The sequence below is a fragment of the Orcinus orca genome, chromosome 19, assembly GCF_937001465.1.
Source record: "Orcinus orca chromosome 19, mOrcOrc1.1, whole genome shotgun sequence".
Taxonomy (NCBI): Eukaryota; Metazoa; Chordata; class Mammalia; order Artiodactyla; family Delphinidae; genus Orcinus; species Orcinus orca.
The window spans coordinates 11324153-11346418 of NC_064577.1; the positions used below are offsets into that span (position 1 = coordinate 11324153).

At 50.9% G+C, this 22266-nt stretch overlaps 4 protein-coding genes across 19 annotated transcripts in view; 2 read left to right on the forward strand and 2 right to left on the reverse strand.

Annotated features, from left to right (window-relative positions):
• Positions 1 to 356: 356 nt before the first annotated feature.
• Positions 357 to 12384, reverse strand: ZMYND15 (zinc finger MYND-type containing 15). 14 transcript variants are annotated; one of them, XR_007473509.1, is made up of 13 exons: positions 11658 to 12384; positions 10991 to 11225; positions 10749 to 10904; positions 10322 to 10482; positions 9625 to 9777; positions 9226 to 9306; positions 8963 to 9079; positions 8754 to 8842; positions 8249 to 8666; positions 8108 to 8166; positions 7711 to 7871; positions 7054 to 7325; positions 357 to 896 (listed from the first exon to the last, which is right to left on the reverse strand). XR_007473509.1 is itself a non-coding variant. In XM_004266964.3 (13 exons), the coding sequence occupies exons 1-13, from the start codon at positions 12292 to 12294 to the stop codon at positions 7154 to 7156; spliced, it is 2274 nt and encodes a 757-aa protein (XP_004267012.2). In that variant the 5' UTR covers positions 12295 to 12384; the 3' UTR covers positions 7030 to 7153. The 14 variants fall into 14 exon arrangements, 10 of the variants coding, with proteins under 10 accessions (XP_004267012.2, XP_004267011.2, XP_049558024.1 ...); XR_004481892.2 differs by lacking the exon at positions 357 to 896 and adding an exon at positions 6004 to 6254; XR_007473510.1 differs by lacking the exon at positions 357 to 896 and adding an exon at positions 6786 to 6941 and having other exon boundaries at positions 7054 to 7202; positions 8108 to 8140.
• A 200-nt stretch (positions 12385 to 12584) lies between these two features.
• Positions 12585 to 16758, forward strand: CXCL16 (C-X-C motif chemokine ligand 16). The gene is made up of 6 exons (XM_004267225.4): positions 12585 to 12725; positions 13333 to 13490; positions 13848 to 13986; positions 14294 to 14376; positions 15583 to 16002; positions 16454 to 16758. The coding sequence occupies exons 2-6, from the start codon at positions 13424 to 13426 to the stop codon at positions 16498 to 16500; spliced, it is 756 nt and encodes a 251-aa protein (XP_004267273.1). The 5' UTR covers positions 12585 to 12725; positions 13333 to 13423; the 3' UTR covers positions 16501 to 16758.
• Positions 16759 to 17084: 326 nt separating this feature from the next.
• MED11 (mediator complex subunit 11) lies at positions 17085 to 18716 on the reverse strand. The gene is made up of 3 exons (XM_004266993.4): positions 18589 to 18716; positions 18262 to 18392; positions 17085 to 17584 (listed from the first exon to the last, which is right to left on the reverse strand). Exons 1-3 carry the CDS (start codon positions 18671 to 18673, stop codon positions 17447 to 17449), a joined length of 354 nt encoding a protein of 117 aa, XP_004267041.1. The 5' UTR covers positions 18674 to 18716; the 3' UTR covers positions 17085 to 17446.
• Positions 18717 to 18748: 32 nt separating this feature from the next.
• Positions 18749 to 22266, forward strand: part of PELP1 (proline, glutamate and leucine rich protein 1) — a 45935-nt gene continuing 42417 nt past the window's right edge. For 2 of the 3 annotated variants that reach the window (XM_012531965.3, XM_033423090.2), the window contains exon 1: positions 18749 to 18889. Coding sequence is in view for 1 of the 3 variants with exons in the window: in XM_033423088.2 (XP_033278979.2) it covers positions 19051 to 19113 (63 nt within the window). In the remaining 2 variants the exon portion in view is untranslated. The other variant, XM_033423088.2, reaches the window with a different exon arrangement.

The window sequence follows — 22266 nt, forward strand, 5'->3', positions numbered from 1 at the left end:
AACAGAGTCATGTGGGGATAAGTCAAGGTGACGACGGGTATGTTGGCCAGTGTGGACTCCTGGCGTGTTGACAGCGAAAGCGTTATGACTTTGCTTCCTGGGCTCTAGGTGCTGTGCTGTTCTCTTCATGCCCCTCGGCTTTACAGCGGCTCTTTGGCTTCTGTCTGTGGTTCCTGTCTTCTAGGCCTCAGATCTGTGTCCACGAGGCTGGGCTGAGACTAGCACCCCACACAGACCCATGTTGTCTTCTTCATCCTACGCTTCTACCTCGGTCCCTGCAAACTGCCTACCTCCTTCCTTGGCCGGAAACTCCATGCGAAGTGTCTCAGGCATATCAACTCCCCACCCACCAGGGAGTTCCCAGACAGTCTTGGGTCCTGCTTTGGTTCCCAGCTGGGACACTTTCTACTTCCTCTTTCCTTTATAAGAGAGAAAAATTAGGAACTGCCTAAATGTCCCACTAGGCCATGTCACATTCATAAAGTAAACTAATATACAGCCATCTGTATAGACAGATGAGACAAAGAGACTATCTAATGACATAAAAAGCTGTTCATAACATATTATACATTTATTTATTTATTATTTTTGGCTGCGTTGTGTCTTCGTTGCTGCTCGCAGCCTTTCTCTAGTGTCAGCGAGCGGGGGCTACTCTTTGTTGCGGTGCGCAGGCTTCTCATTGCGGTGGCTTCTCTTGTTGCAGAGCATGGGCTCTAGGCACGCGGGCTTCAGTAGTTGTGGCTCGTGGGCTCCAGAGCGCAGGCTCAGTAGTTGTGGCGCATGGGCTTAGTTGCTCCGCGGCATGTGGGATCTTCCTGGACCCGGGCTCGAACCCGTGCCCCCTGCACTGGCAGGCGGATTCTTAACCACTGCGCCACCAGGGAAGTCCCCAAAAGCTGTTCATAACATATTGTTTTATTAAAAGAGCAAGCTAGTTAGCATGATGTACAGTATGATTAAAGTTTGTAAAAATATGTACATTTTGATAAAAGAGACTGTAAACACACCAAAATGCCGAAGGTGGTTATCTCTGGGTGTTGGGATTGAGGGCCATTTGAATTTTCTTTTTAGGGTCTTCTGTATTCTCTAAGTTGCCCAATTGTTGCCTCCAATTCGCCTCCCTGTCACTCTCCGCCGTCTCAAGGCTGCCACCACCACTCTGTTGAATACTCTCTTGTCTTTGTTGTGAAGTACAGGGGACATTTCTTCCCCTTGATCTGACCTGGCCTAAGCAGTGTCTGGCACAGCTGAGCACCGTTTCTTTGTTTCTGAACCCTCCTGGTTTTCCAGTGCTCTCAGCACTTCTCCCTCCCCTAGTTGCCTCCTCTTCCTCTGACCATCCTTACCTCCACCAGGATTCCGTTTTGAAGGCCCCTTCTTCTTTCTAGGGTCCTCATCCACTCTCCTAGTTGTGTGAGTTCCATCTCACATGTCAATTGCCTACCAGAATCTCTACTGCGAGGTCCCATGAGCATTTCAAACTTAACAAGTCCCACCCTGAGTTCATTACCTTTCTCTCCCACCCCTTCCAACCGCTCTAACTCCATCCCTTCTCTTCCTGTGTCCCCACTGTGAGCACACGGCACTTCCTTCCATCTGGTTGTCCTGGCTGGGAACGTTCAGCTCCTTCTCTGCCCTCCCTTTGTTCCAATAGAATTGCTCACCATCTGTTATTTCTACCTCCTCATTAGCCCTAGGATTTAACCTGTTTCTCTCCAGCATCAAGGCACCATCAGCTCTTGCCTGTATTGCTACCAAAAACTCCTAGCTGATCCGCCTCAAGTCTTGCCCTCTCACAGTCCATTTTCCCTCCAGTATAGCAGGAATAGGTTTCTAAAAGTCCTTTAGGGAATTCCCTGGCTGTCCAGTGGTTAGGACTCGGTGCTTTCATTGCCGTGGGCCGGGGTTCAATCTCTGGTCAGGGAACTAAGATCCCTCAAGCTGCGCAGACGGAAAAAAAAAAAAATTCCTTTAGTAAATGCCAAGTGGCTATTACGTCCCAGGCACTGTGCTGGGGCATAGTTATAATCAGACAGACAAGGTCTCCCCTTTCATGGAATTCACTTTTTAGTATGTATTAGAGGAGGAGGGGTAATAAACATAAATAAATGAATGACATAGTAAAATAACTGTAATACGTGCTCAAAGAAAATAAAAGAGTAATGTGATAGAGAGTGATGGGGGTAAGGGATCCTTGTAAATTTCATGGAAGCAGGGACCATTCTCTAGTTTTTTTTCCCCCACTGCATCTCTAACACAAAGCCGTGTGCGCATTCAATCAGTATTTAGTAAGTGAATTATTAAGGTGGGCAAATTTGTAAATTAAACGTTTTGATTACAAAAGTACTGTGTGTTCACGGAAGAAAAATGAGCAGGACAGCAAAACAAAATGAATAAACAAATCCTTAGTAATCCCGCTGCTCAGAGATAACAATATGCTTTCACGTAGGAGATGGCAGGAACTTAGGGAGAGGTTATTTTTCTGGCCAAGGGAGTGGGGAAAAGTTCTCTTTCCCCTCAATCCACCAGGGACCTAGGCTGCCCTTTTATGGCTGTAGGGGATTTACAAGGTATTATCAGGGGGTGTCTACCCTCATCTGGGGTCAAGGAAGGCCTCCCTTCCTAAGGAAGTGAGCTTTAGGCTGAGAAGGAATTAATTGTGCAAGAAAACAGGGAAGTTCCACACTGAGAGAGTGTGGTGTCTTCATTTAGAGCCCCTGGCTCGAGGGTAGGGAGGGGGCAGGAAGCAGGATGAGATCAGCCTGTGGAGGTTGGCGGCGGCCACATTAAAAGGGCCTTGTTTGTCATGTAGATCTAACTGCCAGATTATAGAACTAAAGAATATAGATGAACAGATTAAAAAAACACCCAGAGGAAATAATCAGCCAGATCCAGAATGAGGAACATTCTACAGCACAAGTGATTTAGTTTCTCATTGAATCAGTGGACTGAAAATAAAAAAGGGAAGGAGGTCTGTTATAGAAAAACAACAAAAACACTTAAGAGAGATAATAACTGAAAGCCATGTGTAGCTCTTATTCATTTCTTGATTGTAACAAACCAACTGTAAAAGCCATTTCTGAGATAATTCAAGAAATATGAGGGCTTTCCTGGTGGCGCAGTGGTTGAGAGTCCGCCTGCCGATGCAGGGGACAAGGGTTTGTGCCCCGGTCCGGGAAGATCCCACATGCCGTGGAGCGGCTGGGCCCGTGAGCCATGGCCGCTGAGCCTGCGTGTCCGGAGCCTGTGCTCCGCAACGGGAGAGGCCACAACAGTGAGAGGCCCGCGTACCACAAAAAAAAAAAAAAAAAGAAAAGAAACTTGAATATGAACTGGGTATTATGATAAGATATTAAAGAATAATTGTTAATTTTATTGGGTATGATAATGGCATGGTGGTTACATTTTTTAAAAGCCTTCATTAGTTATAGATGCATATAAGTGAGCTAACTGATGTCTGGGGTGTGCCTTAAAACACTCTGGGAAACAGCTGGGGGTGTGTGATATTGTGATGTAAGAAATACATATTTTGGTCTTCATCCCAGATTCTTGGCTCAAACGTGTGGAAAACCCTTGGAATTTCCTGAGTGATAGGAGGTGAGAGGAGTGTCTTTTGTTATACATAACAGGCCCCTTTGACTGTACCTGAGTTTATGTTAATGAGGGGACTTTTGGTGGGTCCTGGATAGCTTTAGGATTATTCCTCAGGAATAACCTCCTGTGTGTCTGGTTGGCGTACAGCCATCTATGATTGTTTAATAGTGAACTGTGGGTCCTGTATCAACCCAAACATGCTGTTCTATCCTGAGCACTTATAAACAAAGATACTGCCCCTAAATTAGTCACTCTCACAATCCATTTTAGTAAAGGTCCTTCAGGAAGCTGATGATACCAATCTACAAAATGAAGCAACTCCTTCACAACTATATTCCTGGTTTCAGTAGATCCTTGGATTTTGCCTTCCCCCCATGCTGACTACCTTCTTGGTGAGCAGAGGCCTTAGAGGTACTTTCTGTTGTCCCAGCCTAATTATTTACTGGATAGCTTTGAGGCTGGTGGCCAAAACTCAAACCCAAGCTTAGTCTAGCACCAAAGTCCAAACCAGAACTCTTTTAAAATTTCATTTTAGCTATTACAAATAATTACCAAAGGATTGTATATTTCACTTTTTTTCTTATTGGTTTGCATTTCCTTATGCATCTAGTGAAACAACTTCCTGGGAGTTGAATCCAATTTTAAATTCCATTTGTTACTTTTACCTTTAGTAACTGAGTGCAGCACAGCTGGTGCTCCATGCCATGGGTGACCACATGGCCACCCAGGAATCAAAGGTTCTGCATCTCCCATCTTTTTATCCTTTCTCCTCTCAAACCACATATTTCTGTGAGCTAGGGCCAATCTAGCTAATCTCACTTCTGACACCAACTATTAGCTGCTTTTACTAATAGCACTTTTGACACCAAATAGGTGTTTTGTTTTTGTTTGTTCTCTCACACCAACCAATTCTCCAACTACCCTGACACCAACTGGGTGTCCTACAATTCAATCAATTCTTTTTTATTTTTTAAATAGGGTATGTATGTATTTATTTATTTATTTTGGCTGCGTTGGGTCTTCGTTGCTGCACACAGGCTTTCTCTAGTTGTGGTGAGCAGGGGCTACTCTTCGTAGTGCATGGGCTTCTCATTGCAGTGGCTTCTCTTTTTACGTTCCACGGGCTCTAGGCACGTGGGCTTCAATAGTTGCAGCACACGGGCTCAGTTGTTGCAGCACATGGGCTCTAGAGCGCAGGCTCAGTAGTTGTGGTGCACAGGCTTAGTTGCTCGACGGCCTGTGGGATCTTCCCAGACCAGGGATTGAACCTGTGTGCCCTGTGTTGGCAGGCAGATTCTTTACCACTGCGCCACCAGGGAAGTCCCAATTCAATCACTCCAGACACGGAATTTTTCCCTTTCTATACTTCGTGATAAGAGTCATTAAGCCCGGCCCAGAGTGAGCACAGACTGCCACAGGTTAAGGGCTCAGTCCTAAAAGACTGCCCCCACTTCAGATGCTAATTGCAAGCCCTGGGCCCTCTGACCAACTGACTATAAACTGAGGCTTCCTGTGATCTCCTTCTCAGGTTCAATAATTTGCTAAAATGGCTCACAGAACTCAGGAAAACAGTTTACTAATTATTACTGGTTTGTTGTAAAGGAACTGCAAAACGGAAAAGAGGTATAGGGCAAGGTGTGGTGAGGGAAGAGGGGGTAGCCTGGAGCTTCCATGTTCTCTCCAGGTGTGCCAGCCTCAGTACCTCAGTGTGTTCATTAACCCAGAAGCTCTCTGAAGCCCATCGTTTAGGGATTTTTATGCAGGTTGCTTGGTGATTAACTTAATCTCCAGCCTCGCTCCTCTCCCTTGGAGAGTAAGGGGTGGGGCTGAACGTTTCAGCCCTCTCTAATCATGCGGTTGGTTCCTCTAGTATCTAACTTCCATCCTGAAGTTAAATAAGGGCCCACCTAGAGTTACCTTATTAAACTCAGGTATGGTTGAAAGCGGCTTATTATGAATAACAAAAGATGCTCCTCTCACCTCCGTCACTCAGATTATAGAAGCTCTTGTGCCAGAAATGGGGCACGCAGACCAAATATATGTATTTCTTATATTATCACATTATCACAGGGAGTAATAATAAAATTTGAAAAATGTTGATAATTGTTGAAGCTGGGTGATGGGCACATAGAGATTCATTATGCTGAATCTTCTGGGCTTTTGTGTATATTTGGAAACTTTGATAATAAGATAGTTATAATAAAAGAGGATGACAGAAAGAGAAGCAACTTACAAGCCATACTAAAGAGTCTGAAATTTTAAACTTTTTTTTTGAAATAATTTTAGATTTATAGGTGGGGTGCAAAGACAGTAGAGTGTTCCCAAATACTCCTCACACATCTTCCTTATTACTTCTTCTATAACCACAGCGTGTTTATCAAAACTAAGAAATTAGCATTGATACAATACCATTAGCTAAACTGAAAACTTTATTTGAATTTCTCTAGTTTTTCCATTAATTTTTTTTTTCTGTTCCAGGGTCCAAACCAGGATACTGCATCGTATTTAGTTGTCATGTCTCCTTAAGTCTCTTCCAATCTGTCACCGTTTCTTGGTCTTTCTTTGCTTTTCGTGACTTTGATGCTTTTGAAGAATAGCAGTCAGGGGTTTTGTAGACTGTCCCACAGATTGGTTTTGTCTGGTGTGTTCTCATGATTAGTCTAAAGTTATGGATTTGGGGGAATAATACTACAGAGGGGATGTGGCCTTATTGCATCATGTCAGGGAGCATGACGTCAACGTGACTTCTCATTTCTTGTAAAACTAGTCACTTGGTGCAGGTGGTGTCTGCCAGATTTCTCCACTATTTTTCCCTTTCTATACTTTGTGATAAGAGTCATCAAGCCCGGCCCACACTCACGGGGATTTTAAAAGTAGAGGAAAGTTCACTGAGGGGATTTAAGCAGGGAGTAATGTTTTGAATGTCTGTTTTGGAAGGAACACGAGATATGGTGGCATTTGCAGTGGGACTGGACATACCGCTGGATGTTGTGACCAGCAGCCTGACTCAGCTGGAGCTGGTTCTTTATGGGCCGTGAAGGATGAGAGAAGGTGGAGTCAGGCATGGCCATGAAGTTTCTAACTTGGACAGTTGGGTGGCTGGGGTCTTTCACTGACTCTAAACCAAGGTTGTGAGTGCCCCTAGGAGGTTGCATGCCTCCCCTGCCCCCGCCCCCGTCCCCTCTCCCCCCCAGAGAGAAGCCACTTTCTGTTTCTTGGTCTTGCTTGACTCGGATCCGGTCCCTGCCTGTTACTGGGGCCGGAAAATGCCTTGTCAACACACACATTAGAAGAAGTTTGGGATTACCCAGGAGGGCAGAATCCCAGAGGGGACAGCTTTCGAGGAACTGAAGAAAGATGGAAGAAAATGTCATCCGTAAATCCTTTAATCCTCTTTCCATTTAAGGACCCAGTTATGAGCGTTTGACTCAGTGGTTTCAAACAAGTAAGTTTAATTACCTTTCGTGTTCCGCCAACTGGCCTCCCCCTCGGCCTCGCCGGTTTCGTGTTCCTTTCTGAGGCGTGTTAGGGGAGGGGGTGAACTTCTACCTCTCCGCCCTCACCTCCGCCGGCGGGCCCTCAGCCCAGGTTTCTTTTCTCCTCGGCGCCTACGGGCGGGGGCGGGAGGAGCGGTAGGAGTTGGGGCGGGAGGCGCGGGCCCTGGCGCCGGGCGGGCCCAGCTCCCTTGCAGAGGCTTGTAGACGAGGTGGAAGATGAAGGCGTTGCAGTACCTGAGGGGGGCGTGGCGCCGTCAGGGGCGGTGCCAAGAGGCCGGGATTTCCCCAAGGGGCGGAGTTTGTGGGCTCCGAGTTTCAGGGGGTGGGGCTAAACTTAGGGCTCTGCCAGCCCGAGCGTAACCTGGCTTTTTTTTGCTGAGGGGTTGGGGCCGGGGGGCGGGGGGGGGGCGGGGCTGGGAAACGAGGAGTTGGAGAGATTTTTGTGAGCTGGATCTAAAGAGGGGTGTGTGGGCGTTGTCGAGACCCTCCAGCGGGGGTGGTGGGAGTGCGCGCGGCGAAAGCAGGGTGTAGGGCTGGGCCAGGAGGGTCCCAGGACCGCAGAGACGAGGGTAGCGGTGGACCTTTCAGGATGCGTGGCCAGAGAGCAAGAAGGCCTTACCAGGGCATACAGTTGTCCGCCGCTCTGAGGCGAAAGGGGGAGCGGAAAGGGTTGGGCTGTGGAGGGCTGGTGCCCCCTCCCGTGGCCACCGCCATGGTCTGGTCGTCCATCACACAGCCGTACTCGCTGCTCTCGGTGAAGAAGGCCGGCACTCGGAGGGACTGGGGTGGGGGCGGGGCCTCAGACACTCTCAGAAAGGCTCCCAACCCCACGTACCTCCCGAGGACCCAGGCGGACCGGGATGGGGAGAGGCACGAGGCAGGCACAGAGGGGGGCAGGAGGACCCGCTGGCGCACCCCAGGTCTGTAGAGCAGATGATGGGGAAGAAGAGACTTTCAGAAAAGGAGGAGGGACCGGGCAGGAGGTGAGAGAAGGTCCCTTTTGTCCCATCCCGCACCTGTAACCGGGGCAGCGAGCTCAGCCAAGTGTCCTTTAGACCAAAGCCAGAGTTAAATCCTGCGGAGGAAAGGAGAGCAAGGAGAAGCTGGCTCCCAGGGCCTCCTCCCACCTCCCCCATGCTCCTACCCCAAGAGCTTACCGATAACCAAGTCAGGCTTGGGCCCCTGGAGCAGGTGGTAGGGCCGTGCAGACACCTTGATCTGCAGGTCCCTGCGGCCCCCCTTCTCCTTAGTCCCAGAGCTTAGCCGTGCTGATACCCCGGAACCAGGACGGACAGATACTTCGAGGTCATCCTGGGGAGTTTGGAGTGGGGTGGAGAAGCCGGTGGAAGTTTTGGTACTGGGAGATGCATCAGGTAAGACAGGGGAGAGGAGGCAGGGATCGGAAGGGCAGAGCCCAGCTGGGAGGACAGCAGGAGGGTTAGGGCTAAAGAGCAGGGCACCCCCCTCAGCCCTCACCCTCTGCAAGGTAAAATTCTGCTGGTCACTCTCAGGGGGCAGGCTGTCACCCACAAACTGCAGCTCCAGGGCCACGTTGGGGAGCAAGACCAAGAGCTCCTGAAGGGCAAAGAGGACAGATCTGGGTCCCACCCTGCATCCACCTCCACACCCAAATGCTCAACCCTCAGGCCTGGAGGGACTTACCCAAAACACCATGATGAGGTCAAACTCCTTCCCAGCCTCCATCACGTGGATTTTCAGTGACTGTTTGTTCTGGATGTTGAGCTCAGGGACTGGGTGATAAGCTAGTCATTTAAGAATACGGTCTCCTCCTCCCCTCCCTCCTGTCCCCTACCCCCGCCCCCCGGCCCTCCTGCTCCACGCACTCCTCCCCCTGCCTCCGCCCTCCTTACAGGACTGGGGCACCAGATGGGTGATGACGTAGTACATAGTCAGCGGGTAGGTGAGAAGCACAGCCATGGGGGAGTCCAAGCTGAGGCCCCGCCATGTGTAGTAATCCTGCCACGAGCCTGGGGAGAGTGGGTTACTGGGGACCTTGCCCCAGGCCTGGACCCCCACCTCTCCTGTCCAATAGCCCCTTTTCTCAGCCACCGAGTCTGCTGGCCCTCCAGTCCCCGTCCCTACCCCTAGCTCCCTCAGGGCCCCTCCAGCTCACCAAAGAGGCCCCTGGGTGGATCTGGGGGCACAGGAGGCATCAGAGCAGGCCCATCCCCCTGAAGAAGCTGGTAGGGATCTCCTGAGAGGATGAAAGAAGAGGAGCCTGGTGTCAGGGAGGTCCCCACCTGGCCTCTTCCTTCTTCCAAAGGAGCTGTGTTCCCTGAGAGGGCCTGGAGCTGCAGCAGGAGGAATGGGGACCTGCCTAGGGATGGGGCTTCTGGATGGGCTGGGCAGGGGTGACTTTTCTGAGGGTTGAGGAGAGGCATGAAATGCCCTGGTGGTAGTGGTGAGGTTTGGTGTGTATGTGGAGGGGTTATCTAGGACCCGGACAACTTTTTGCTCTCCCGTCCTTCCCTCTAGTCTGAGGGACTTATGCCTGGAGAGAGGCCCCACGCACCATTGAGAAGAACGCTGAGGGATGGTGTGCTGCCCCTTGGGTGCCCGAGGGTGCCAGGGCCTGGAATCAGCATGCTGAGCTGGGTCCAGTAGCCACGAGTGAGGCCTCGTGAGGCCAGGAAGGCCTCCTTGTTAAAGGTTTCACTGGTCACCTCTGGAGAAGGATGAGGGGAGGGGTTGAGGGCCTGGTGGCCAGGATTCCAGACTTTGGCTCTCCTCAGTCTCTCCCCAGGACCCTGAGTCTGAGTCTGGTTCTAGTCAGGCAGAGAACTATTAACATTTCTGAGTGTCTACAGCATAGCCCACAGAACCCATATAACAATTCCATGCGTTTTAACATTTGTTAGTTTGCCCATTTCACAGTTGAGGAAATAGCTCTAAGAAGTAAAGCGATTTGTTTCAGGTCACCAGTTAGTGGTGAAGCTGAGAAGCAAGTATTTGAATCCCTACTCCCGAATCCCATAAGTTCTCTCAGGGACCAGGGCGCTCAGTTCTCAGCTCCAGAGGTGCTGTGTCCAGCCCCAGGGGTCTAGCCCCCAGCCCCAAATACCCAGCACCCAGCTGTTATTCCAGGGATCTAGATTCCAGCCCCAGGCACTTAGCCTTCAAGCCCAGGACCCTGTTCCCAGGCACCTGGGGCCCCAGTTCCAAAGACCGGCTCCCACTTTCCCCCACCCATCCTGACCTTCTTAGGGTACCTGCGGTGTAGGTAAAAGGCAGAGTTGCCAGTTCTCCGGCCCGCTCCATGAAGGCTGCAAGCCTTGGGCACCAAAATCGATGGCTCACATCATCTGGGCATCGCTTCCAGTCAGCCTGGAGACAAGCCTCTCCGCAGTACAAGACAGCGCCACACTGGGGGCTGGGGTCACGGGGAGGGGTGGGCACTCAGTGTTAGTGTCTGTAGGTCCCCTGTCTGCTGTCCATCTGTCCTGCGACTGCCCGTACGCACTCAGTCTGTTTGTACTCTCTGTGCCTATAACAGCTTTTTTGTGTGTGTGTCATCTTCTTGTTTCCCTGTCCCTCATTCTGTCTGTCTGCAGGGCCCCCCCCCCAGCCTGCTTCCTCTCTGTTTGCCTGACTGTTGGGGTCTTCCTTCCGCTCCCTCCATCTCTGCAGGCTGCTCACCAGGGGGTTAGCTTCACTTCAAAGCTATGCCTGTGACAAACATGGCAGTTTCGAGCCCGAAGGGAGGCAAAGGTGAAGCCGGGCCGGGGACCCCATGTCCGCATCGGGGTCTTGGTTAGCTTCACTTTCAGCCTTGGGACCAGATTCTCCAGCTCCCTGAATGGGGGTGGAGACGGCATCAGGCTGGGGGGCTCAGGAGCCCAGGGCCCCAGGCTTCCCCACCCTCTACCAGGTTTCTGTACCGATGCAGCTGGGCGTCTCCCACAGTAAGCTTTCGGGGCTTTCGGGGGTCTCCAGAGCCCATGGGACAGGCCATGCTGTGGCAGAGGAGAGCATAGGCCCGAGGAGCCAGGTTCTGTGTCCCTGAGCCCCTGCCTGCACTCCCCTGCCCTCCATCCGTCAGCAGGTCAATGCCCAAGATGGTGCCGTGTTCATCCGTCACCAGTAGGAGGCAGGAAAGGTGCAGGGGGGCCGCCTCTGGGGAAAAAGGGAAGAGTCGGGGGCAAAGACTGTCAGGGTCAGGGATACCAAATCAAATGCCCACGGGGACTAGGAGACTGAGCGAAGGGGACTAGGGAGAGAGGGCACGCCTCATCGGAAGGGGACTGCGGCTACACAGAACCAGCATTTGCTGCGGGGTGGAAATGTGGGCCTGCTGTGGGAACTTTACATTTTTCTTGAGAAGGGGTAACTCCAGACTTCTGGAAGTTTTTTCTTTTAATGTTTAAATGTTGGCTCAAATTTTAAAAAACAAAGAACATTGTGGATCAATGAAGACACCTTTTTAGGCCAGATTGGCCTGAGGGCCACCCATTTGTGACTCCTAACTGGATTCTGAGGGGCAGAGGAGGGCTTTGAAGGGGAGTATGCCTGGGTGGGGGCAGGGCAGGGCCAGCCCTGGGTTCTTACCACTTCTCTGTCCCTTTCTTCTCTCAGGCCCTGGTTTGTCCTCCGCTCTGTCCTCTTGGCAGCCGACCTCGCCACCTGCTGCCTCCTGCTGGGCCCCGTCTGCCTCCCCTGGGGGTTTTGCTTCCCGTGGGGACTCCCTGCTGGTAGGGGCTGGCTTCCCATCCGCCTCTGTTTCTACTTTCTCGGTGCCTGCGCCCTCCTCCTCTCCCCCTTCCTCCAGGCTGACAAAGCTGACATAGGGGCTTAGGTCCCGCAGGTGGAGTGGGGGCTCGTCTCCCAGGAGCCGGGCAGCCCCCAGGCCTGGTGCAGGGCCTGGCTCTGCCCCTTGCCCCAGGCTGATGCCCACACTACGGTTGGGCAAGACGTGGAGCACCCAAAGGGCGCGGTCCTGGGGCAGCCTTCTGATCTGAGCCTCCAGCTGCCACCAGCAACCCTCCGGGCTGGTTCTCACGGCCCCGCGCTCCGCCACGAACTTGCGGAACCAGCCAAAGAGGAGGGCAACGAAATCAAGGAACTCATCCCGGTATCCAGACACAAACTCCATGTCTTCAGGGAAACAAGGCCTGGGCCCAGACTGAGCAGAGGGAGGGATGTATGGTGAGAGAGAGGTACTCGGGAGAGTTTGGGGCTGGGTCATAAAATGGGGGAGATTGTGGGTTTGAGGGTCACTTAGGGTGGAATCTATGGATGAGTGTTAGGAGTGAGGAAGGAGTTTTCAGGGCGGAGGATGGGAATTCAGGGTGAGAATGGGGTCCAGACTTGAAAGTGGGTGATAGGGTTAAGGATGAGTAGTCGGGAGGGAGATGGTATTTGGGGCTCAAAATTTTGAGGCTCAAACCCTCAAAGGTAGGGTTTAAGTTGAGGATAGAAGTGGGAGAGGGCTAATCCTATGGGCAAGGCTTTGGTGAGGAGGGAAGAGTTTTGGATCCGTCTGTGGGGTGTGGGAGGAGGGGGACAGGAGCTAGGGCATCTTGGGCTTGGATAGGTTTGGCGGTGAGCCCCGGTACACCTAGCCCCTCCCGTCCGGTCCGCTACTCCGGTACCTGCAGCCGCCACCACTTTTCGAAGGTAAATACCTCGGGGTGGGGCGTGACGTCAGGCTGCCCGAGCCCTCCGCCGGCTCCTCGGGTTGCCACGCCCCCTGTGTCTTACGCGGCGCAGAGGCGCTCAGGGCAGTCAGTGTGCTGCTGGGCGCGCGGACTCGTCTGCCGCGGTCACTCCAGCCATGTGACTGGATCCGTGACTGGATCCCAGTGCGCCGGACCCGAGCCCGAAAAGTGAAAGCCTCTCGAAGGAGGAGGTCCAGCCGACTGACCTGCGGAGGGCGGGCGGGCGGGCGGGGCTGACATCCCCGGGCCGAACCGGATCAGCCTAGTGGGCAGTGCCCGCCCGCCACGCCTGGCTCTGCAGCCTGGACTTTCTTCCGCTTTCTTTCGCCTTCTTCAAACATTCCTGGCTGCCTCCTCGACGGGGCACTGGGCTGGGTGCGGGAGCGCGGGCAGAGGCGCTCCGCCTCCCGGAGTTTCCCCGCCGCCCCAGGCTGGCGATCACGCGGCTACAACGGTACTGACCGCACTTACTGGTTCGAGACGGTGAGGGCGCCCAGAGGGAGGCGCCGACACCTCGCGCCTCGCCTCGGCCCGGCCTTGGTGCCGACGGCCGCCGTCTCCCGCAGAATCTCAGGCGTAGCGGGAGAAGGAAGCGAAAGCCATTGAGAAACCGGCTGGAGCACGTCTGGGAGTCAGACAGGGCGAGGCGGGCCCGAGATGATGCTGAGCTGGGAACTCCGGATCCTCTTGCTCCTACTCTTTCTATTGTGCCACACTCCTCCAGGTTCGTCAGGGACCCGGCTGGTTCCCAGATCCCCGAATCCGGGGAAGGGGATGGGGGGGCACGAGGGCCGCGGGGTTGAGTTGAATAAGTGGGGAGCCAGGGTCCCCAAGGCAGCCGGGGCAGGGGGAGGGCCAGCTGCCTGGGGTTGGGGACGGGCTGGGGAACACCAGGGCCCAGGTGTGATTATGGACGTGTTTGGGGAGTGTGATGTGTGAGTTGAGCCCTGGGGGTGGGAGGGGCTCAGATCCCCGGGTCTAGGGGAGAGGCTGCAGTGGGGCTGTGGGTTGGAGGCTAAGTTTACCGGTGCGTGAGCCCCTGAACCTGGGAAACTGTGCTGACCACCTCGGTCCCGCTCAGGCGATGGCAATGAAGGTAGCATCGCTGGCAGTTGTCCCTGTGATAGAAGAATTTCTTCCCACTCCCCTCCTAACGATCAATACATGGGACATCTCCGAAAATACCTGAAAGTCTATCAACGCTGCTCTTCCTACATCAGGTAATCTCACCCACCCCTGGGAGCGCAGAGCCTCCGGGTGCCTCCAGGACCCTCTCTGGTCAAACTTGAACTCCTTCTGGGAGGACCCCTAGTCCCTTCTATAGTCCCCATAACATTAGGTTATGTGTGCCCTAATTCTCCACACCTTAGTTTCCCTGTTCCGCCTGGAATTTCCCAGTCCCAGGAGAAACTGCTGAATCTTGGCAGTGACCTCACTTCTTTGGAACGAGGAAAGAGCTGGGAAAGTGGGGGGAGAGAAGGGGGGCGGAGATTGGAGACACAGCTGAGACCACATCCTTCCTTACAGGTTCCAGCTACCCTTGGGAAGTGTGTGTGGAGGCAGCAGTGACCGGTGGGTCCAGGAACTGATGCGCTGCTTTGATCGTGAAGGTGAGCGCGTTCCCCCTCCTCCCCAGGCTCTGTCTCCAGGGCTCGGCCGCCTCCACCTCACACTTTTCTTTGCCTCAGCCCTTTCCCCTTTGACACCTCACATTCCTATTCTGTGTACTTTCACTTAAGTCCCTGTTTACCAGAAATCACTCACTGTCACTTCCAGGATTTTTGCCAATTCATCCTATCACCTGTGCATTTACTTAATGTTTTCCTTGAAATCAAGGCACTATTTTTATTTTCCAGTAATTTATTATGGAAATTTAAAGACATATATAAAAGTTGAAAGATTTGTACAGTGAACATCCCACCACCTAGATTCTATAATATTTGATTTTTATATTTTATGTGTGTACATAATAAAGCATATATATTTTATATTTTACAATATCGAGTCTACAGCATTTTAACTATATTTGCTTTAGTGCACGCCCATCTGTCTATCCATCCCTCTATTCCTCATCAACCTGCCTAATATTTTTTGGTGCACTTCCAAGTAAGTTGCAGGGTTGACTATACTTTATCCCCAGACATTTCATCATGTATATTATTAAGGCGGGTTTTATATTTTATTGTACCTTTTTTTTTTCTTTTGAGGTAAAATTTACAAACAATGAAACGAATAAATCTTAAATGTACACAGCCACTTCTGAAAAACTTAATGGCAACTAGTCCTAAGCAGGAACATCTGTGAAGTCACAAATTTGATATGCTGGTTGTATTTCTCTCCTAAAATAAATACACAACCATTAAGACACAAAGTGTTCTTCCAGGTCCCAGCTAAAGTTGTCTTCTGTAGCATTGGTGGTACCCATACTGCCCTTTGGCTACGTAGACCTACCTTATTCATTTACTCTTCCTGGCTACTCTGGCCTTTAGTACTAAAATTATCCTTGCTTTACAGCTGAAAGAAATGAATCCCAGAGAGGTTAAGAGACAAGGGGCAAGGTCACAGCTACTTTGTAGCAGAGCCCGGGTTCCAACCCAGGTCTCCTGACTTCCCAGTTCAGAATGCATGCTCGCCCCAGTGGTTCCATGTTGTGGTTTGCTCACTTCCATCTCCCCATGTTTCCCCTGTGCCCCTGCCTTTCTTTCCTGGCATTTAGCTGTTCCCTTGGTGTTCTCCTTGACCCACTACCCTTCCCTCTATCTAGTTCTTCAGCTTATCCCCTCATAGCCCTGATTCCTCACTCCTTGCTTCTTCAGAATGTGGACGTGCTCACGCCAGGAGTGTGGCCCGCCAAGGACATGTACCTCCCCGCAGCACGCAGGTTCCTGAGCCCACAGAAAAGACACCTTCAGCCACGGGCACCCCCTCACAGAAGTACCTGCCATCCACCCTGCAGCCTACCCAGCAGCCCATCTCTCCAGAAGGAGCAACTTTGTTGGACCAAAAGCTCATCCACACCAATGAGACTACCACTTACACTTTGGGCCACCGTCTGGGGGCAAGGCCTGGGGCCAGGGGGAACCAGAGGCAGCTGGGAGAGAATGTGGGTCCTGCAGCTGGGACATCAGCCATGGTGCCAGTGCTGTCCCTCTTGGGCATCGTTTTCCTCCTCACTGGAGCCCTGCTCTACATGCTGTGCGAGAAGAGGAGGAAGCAGTCACTGCAGTGTCCTCCAGGTAAACTGGGCCTCTGAACCCCTCCTCCAGGGATCCAGAGGCTCCTTGGTAGGGATCCTGCCCACAGTAGCTCTCAGGCTGGCAAATGTGGAGGCTGCCTGCACCACGGACAACAGGCAATGAGGGGAGAGTCAGCCAGACTACAAAATGGGGAAGGAGGGAAGCCACCATAGGCCCAGGGACCAGTGTATGGCCTTCAAAGCCAGACAGTGCTTGAGCAACATCAAGATGGCAGCTAGAGCAGACGAGCGGGAGATGAAGCGATGGAGGACGGTGGGAGCTATTCGTTCAGTTCACACATCTTTATTGAGCACCTACTGTGTACCTGATCTATAGTCAACGTTTTGGAATCTGATTCCCCAGTTCAAGCTATCACTCCTTGCCCCCCACTCCCCCCGCCCAACTTCCCTTGATCTCAGAGCTCATCTCTCAATTTCTTTATCTTTTCCAGATTTGCACCTTCATTATGTGCGTGTGGCAGCAGACGCCAATGCTTAAAGAATGGAAGCTTGTGAGGGCAGATTACGATTTATTCAGTATCAAATGCAGTTAATATACTAGAGCAATCCCTGGCACGTGGTAGTCACTCTCCACATATTTGTCGATGTTTAATACACAACTAACCAGCCACTGCCCTCTCTTAGACGTTCCCTCCTTTTTTTTTTCTATGCTGTAATGTAAAATCACCTCTTATACTAGATATCTTGTACAAATTCTATATGTGGATTTTTTAACTACTAAAACTTATTTTTATAATTATTGACTCTTCTTTCTGCAGACATTGGTCTCATGCCCTTGCCCCCTTACCATGATTCCTGGCTTCAGCTTCTCTGCTGATGGCCACCTGACACCTTCCCCCTCAGCGCATGCCCCAATCCCTGCCAACCTCCTTGTCCCAAGTCCCTTGTGTCTTGTCCTTGTCCTTGTCTCTTCACACCACAGCAGTGTTCCTCCCCAACTTCAGCCCTCTCCCACTTTCCCACCCTCCCTCCTCACCAGCTGCCATACAGCCTGGTTTTACTTCCTCAACCCCTTACATCACCCATATATGCCCCAATGAGAGTCTGAGCTCCTTGTTTTTAGTGTTACTGTTTTTATTATCAAAACCCTTAGTTCTCATTTTATCTTTTCCAGTGAACAAAAATGTGTCTTCATTGGTCCAAGTCTACCAGAAGCCTGGGGCAGGGACCTGAGGAAGTGGATTGGGTGTCTTGAGTCTCTGTCTCCTGTCCTGAGTTTGTCAGCGCTCGGTGAAGTGCATGGCAAGAGGAGCCAGGGCACAGCCAGGCATGGGCTTGGTCTTTAAGGTTCTCCATTCCCGCCTTTTGTGCCTTCGTCCTCATGGCTTCTGACCAGCAGCACATGTACGGGACAGCCCATGCTCTCCAGGTTCTGTCCTGGGGTGCAGGTGGAGCTCTCCTTCCAAGCTTTTCACCTGCTTGGCCTAGTTTTCCAGCATCTGCTCACAGGTTCGAGCCACCTCACTGAGCTTGAGACGAGCATAGTCCACTCGCTTCAGGGCCATCTGACAGTCCTTCCTCGAAGAGTAGCTGGAGCCCTCATGGGGCTGCCCTGTGGCCACCTACAGGACATTTAGATTGATCAAAGAAGCACCCCTCCCCTTTCCCATCTCCCCAGCCAGGCATCAGGTCTCTTGCCTCATTTCTTCCCTGAGTCTGAATTTGCTATGCCACTTGGTTAGCTGGATTACCTAGGGCATATCACTGAATTTCTGTTAACCTCATCTGTAAAATGGGGATGACAGTAACTAACTACTTTCTGGAGTTGTTATAGGATTAGATAATGCAGAGTGGCACACTGTAAAAGTTTAGTAAATGGTAGTTGCTGTTATAATGACCTCAGAACCCTTCCAATCCTGTTCCTTTTCTCAGGAGGTAGCCATCTGGGGCTCCATACCCTTGAGGTCTGGTCAAGTTTCTAAGAGCATATCCTGTGGCTTTCGTATTGTTTACACACCCTCTCCCAGGACTTGCCCATCCAGTGGCTCATGTGATGCAACTCAGTGACAAAGGAAACCTACCCTGGAAGGGAGGGGTCCTGCCAGGGTCAACTGGCCTGCTGGGTAGGGCTGGTCTTGCTTAGCTCCCGAGACCAAAGCTCTGCCCGGGACTCCTGAAGGCTAAGGCTAAGGCAGTGAGCTGGGCGTGTTGCACGGTCCAAGACACACACACACACACACGCGTAGGACGTTCCAACACACACACACACACACACACACACACACACACACACACATACCTGAGTGAGATAGCGGATCTGAGCCGACAGCTCCGCCTCCACGTGCTGCACCGACGCGGTGAAGGCGGCTGCCTGTCGGTCTAGGAGCCGCTCATTGGTTTTTTCCTTGGAAAGTTCCAAGATCACTGTACCTGCCGGGGTGGAGAGTGGGCGGGGCTCTCCGGAGACTGCCAGTATAGCCGCGCCCCAGAGCCAGCCCCACCCACCCCTGCACCCACTTAGGATCCCTCCCAACCCCACTCCCAGTCACCGGTCGGCGCATGTGCGCACGGTCGGTCTAGCTCACGCTCTCGCTGCCGCTCCTCCTCTGGTCGTCGTATCCCGAACCTGCATTCTGAAGAATGGCTCCAATTTCCCGTTCGATGTCTTCCAGGGCGCGTAATCGCTCGTTCGCCAAGCTGTAGGTAGCCATCGTTACTCCGGGATTCTCTCCTTTTGCGAAATGCTGCGGAAAAATGCCCGGAAATGGCTGTCGGTTTGCGCTCGCGCAGAGCGCGCCCCTTAGCTAACACTACAGTTCCCGGGATGCTCAGCACCGTCTCGCCTTCTCGGTTCACCTGGTGAACTACAACTCCCAGGGTCTCCTGCGCATGCCCAGCTCTGCGCCACCACCGCGTGACCACCTGTGGTAAGAGGCAATATCGAAATATTCACGCCCTTCAAACCTGTCCACCTTTACGACACTGTCTTGTGGTCTGTGTTTAATTTCTTCTACAAGAATTTAGTGAGCGTCTGCTGGGTGCTAGGTGATGATGGTGGGAGCAATGGGGTATTACAGACTGGACAGCCATGGACCCTGTGTTTGCCTATCCCACTCCGCCACCTATCGGAGCCTGGGGAAAGCCGGACTTGGTGAGTGTGACCTTATTCGCCCTAGCGATTCCCCCTGAATGGGAGCCCTGAAACACGGACTGTCAGTATATTCTGAGAAGCTGGATCCTATCAGCCTTTTCTCTCTCTGATCGCCTGTTAATGTGGTTGGCTCTGGGGATACAAAGGTGAGGTGGACTCTCACGTGATAGTGGGATAAATGTTTCGTTAGGGCTACGCCCAGGGTGTGTCTCTGGGAACACAGAGAAAGGATTCTGGGAGGAAATCCTGCTTGAACTGAATCTGAAGGCTTAACCAGGTGGATGAGAGCTTGGAGTGGAAAAGGGGAAGGCACAGGCAAGCGCATGGTGGTGTGAGGGGGCTTACACATTGCAAGTCCAGCAAGGGGTTCAGTTTGACTGGAGTGAACGCAGTGTGGTGGTGGATAGGTGTGACTGGGGAGACTGGAGTGGGGAACCAGATCAGGAAATGGCTTGCAAGCTAAGGAATTTGGACTTTATTTTGAAAGCATTTGGGAGCCTTTGAAGGATTTTCAAGAAGTGTATTCTGACCAGCTGTACCTTTTAGGAAAGATCAATATTGACAGTTTATGGAAGATTGAGAATGAAGCCAGTTTGCACAGAGTTAGCAAACGAGTGGAGACTTTCAGTTAAACTTGAGAGATCTAGCGTTTAACTTCACTCCTTTACTAAATCCTAGGAAGATAGCAATAAGGGGATTTTAGAAAGGAGTCAAGGAGAGAGAGGAGTTAATAGCAAAACTTTAGATAGAAACTGCAAGACAGAAGGGTGTGTGGTAACTGATTTAGCAGTGAAGTAATTAAGCCAGCAGTGAAGAAACCTTAGAAGCAACTCTTTTAAAATTTAATTTAATTTTTTATTGAAATATAGTTGATTGGCTTAGAAGCAAGTTGATTTACCCTTAAATCAGTGGCATCACAGTACAGCTGGGCTGTAGGTAGTACTAAAATTAGGAGGATTATTTGAAGTAGTTAGACCCCCCTGTCTCCTCCTTTATATCCTCATATCTCCTGGCAGCTACTCACCCCCAACTCATCAGATTGCTGGAGGTTTCTTGGTTGGAGATGGAAACCAGAGAGTCTTTGGCATGGAGGGCACCTGGGCATGACTGTATTTAAAACAGATTGAGTGAAAGTTTATTTACTGAATGGTGGTTTCTAGAACTCTGGCAACCAGGCTTTTACCTTCCAGGTCAGAGACTGGAAGACTCTCATCTGGGGAATTTGACTATTCAGAGGAAAGATCTAAGAGTATTAACATCAGGGGTTCTCCAGCAGAGCAGTTAGCCGGATCACCCCATAGTGAAACCCACAGTTGATAAGTCCCAACTGTGTCCACAGATCTTCTGGTCAACTTCTTAGCATGTCACCCTTAAAATGAGCAGACAAAAGATTTCTAGATGTTTGCAGAAACTTTCTAACATGGAAGGCAGAGACCAAAATAAACAGAAAAAAAACCCCCAAACAAACCAAAAAAACCCCACCTTCGATGACATAGAGTAAAACTTAAGGAAAAAAAAATATTGACGCGCTTAGGTCAGAGATACTATAATAAAGGATTGAATCCAAGAAAACACACTTGAAAAATAAAACCATGAGGGAAAGAATGAAAAATTGAGCAAAAGGGTTGAAAGAGAAATTGAAGCACTCTCCCAGCAAGTAAAGCAAAAGAAAGAAGATGGCATATAGGAAAGATGATGTGAGAAAATTAGAGAATCAGTCCAGGGGGCTTAAATTCTCTGAGAACAAAGGGAAGAAAGGACTTGTGTTTCTAGATGAAAAGGACCCATTAAGTGCCCAGCATCAAGGCACCTCGTGAAATATCAGAACACTAGTCCCACAGAAAAGGGTCTTGCAGAAGCTTCCAGAGAGAAAATAGACCAGCAATCAGAATGGCCTTGATCCTCTGAATACTAACACTCCACACCAGTGGAGCAGCGCCTTCAACGTTTTTGGGGAAAGTGATTTCCAATGTGGAGTTCTGTACTCCAGCTGTAGTAGGGTGAAGGCTAAAAATGCAGTGGCTCAACCAAATAGAACTTAACTTTTTCTCAGAAAACAGTTTGGTGTGGGTAGTTCAGTGTGCTCCACAAATCAGACTGAGACCAAGGCTAGCAAGCAGTGCAGCTCTGCCATCCTTTAGGCTCTTATGCTCAAAAGTATGGTCTTCAGGCCACAGCATTGGCATTACCTAGATGCTTTTTAGAAATGCAGGATCTCAGGCCCCACCACAGACCCACTGCATCAGTATCTGTGTTTGAAGATCCCAGGGGATCTGTATACACAGTATACTTTGAGAAACACTGCTTTTCCCTTCCAGGTGATCTGTATGCACAGTGAACTTTGAGAAACGCTGCTTTGCTCTGGGACATTGCTGTGTGCAATGTCAAAACTGGGTTGCTGCCCTCCGTGGGTTGCAGCTGGCAGGAAGGCAGAAGAGTAAATATGGAGGAGGCACACCTGTCTCGGAGGTCTGGCTAGGGAGTGGCACATACAATTTCTACTCACATTCCTTTGAAGAAAACCCAGTCATGTGGTCTTACCAGCTCCGGGGTTCTGGGAAATCCAGTCCTTACCTAGGTGGCTAGCTATTGTTCTAGCACCGTGGCAGAATAGGTTTTAGGGGATATCTAGACTCTCACAACAGCCCAACTATCAATAACGAAGATAGAATAAGGACATTTTGATATGTACAAGGTCTCAAGTTTCTCTTCCAAGTACCCTTCTCAGGAGGTGACTAGAATTAGACCCTAGTCAGAAGGCTCCTGGAGAGAGATTTTTCAAGGAGATGGAAGAGATAACATCTGTTTTGTTTTGAATGAGTTGAGAGGATACCCAGATTTTTGGAGGAGAGTATAGAGCAGAATTAGTGATAAATCAGAGAATAAGCAAATTTTAAAAATGATAGCTATTCAGGGAAAACAGTTGTGGAAGAAGAGAAAGGTAATCATAATAGACCACATGACGCAGCTATGGTTAACATTTGCAGTAAATCCTGGATGTTGATCTAACCCGGATTGATAGAATTCCCTTGGGAGAGCTTCCCATGTCGGGGCAGGGGGGCGAAAGGGCGCTCAGGCTTCACCTTACATGGCAGGAAGCCCATAGACAATGCTTAAAACAAAAATCAAGAAGTAGCAAAACAAGCATGTTGT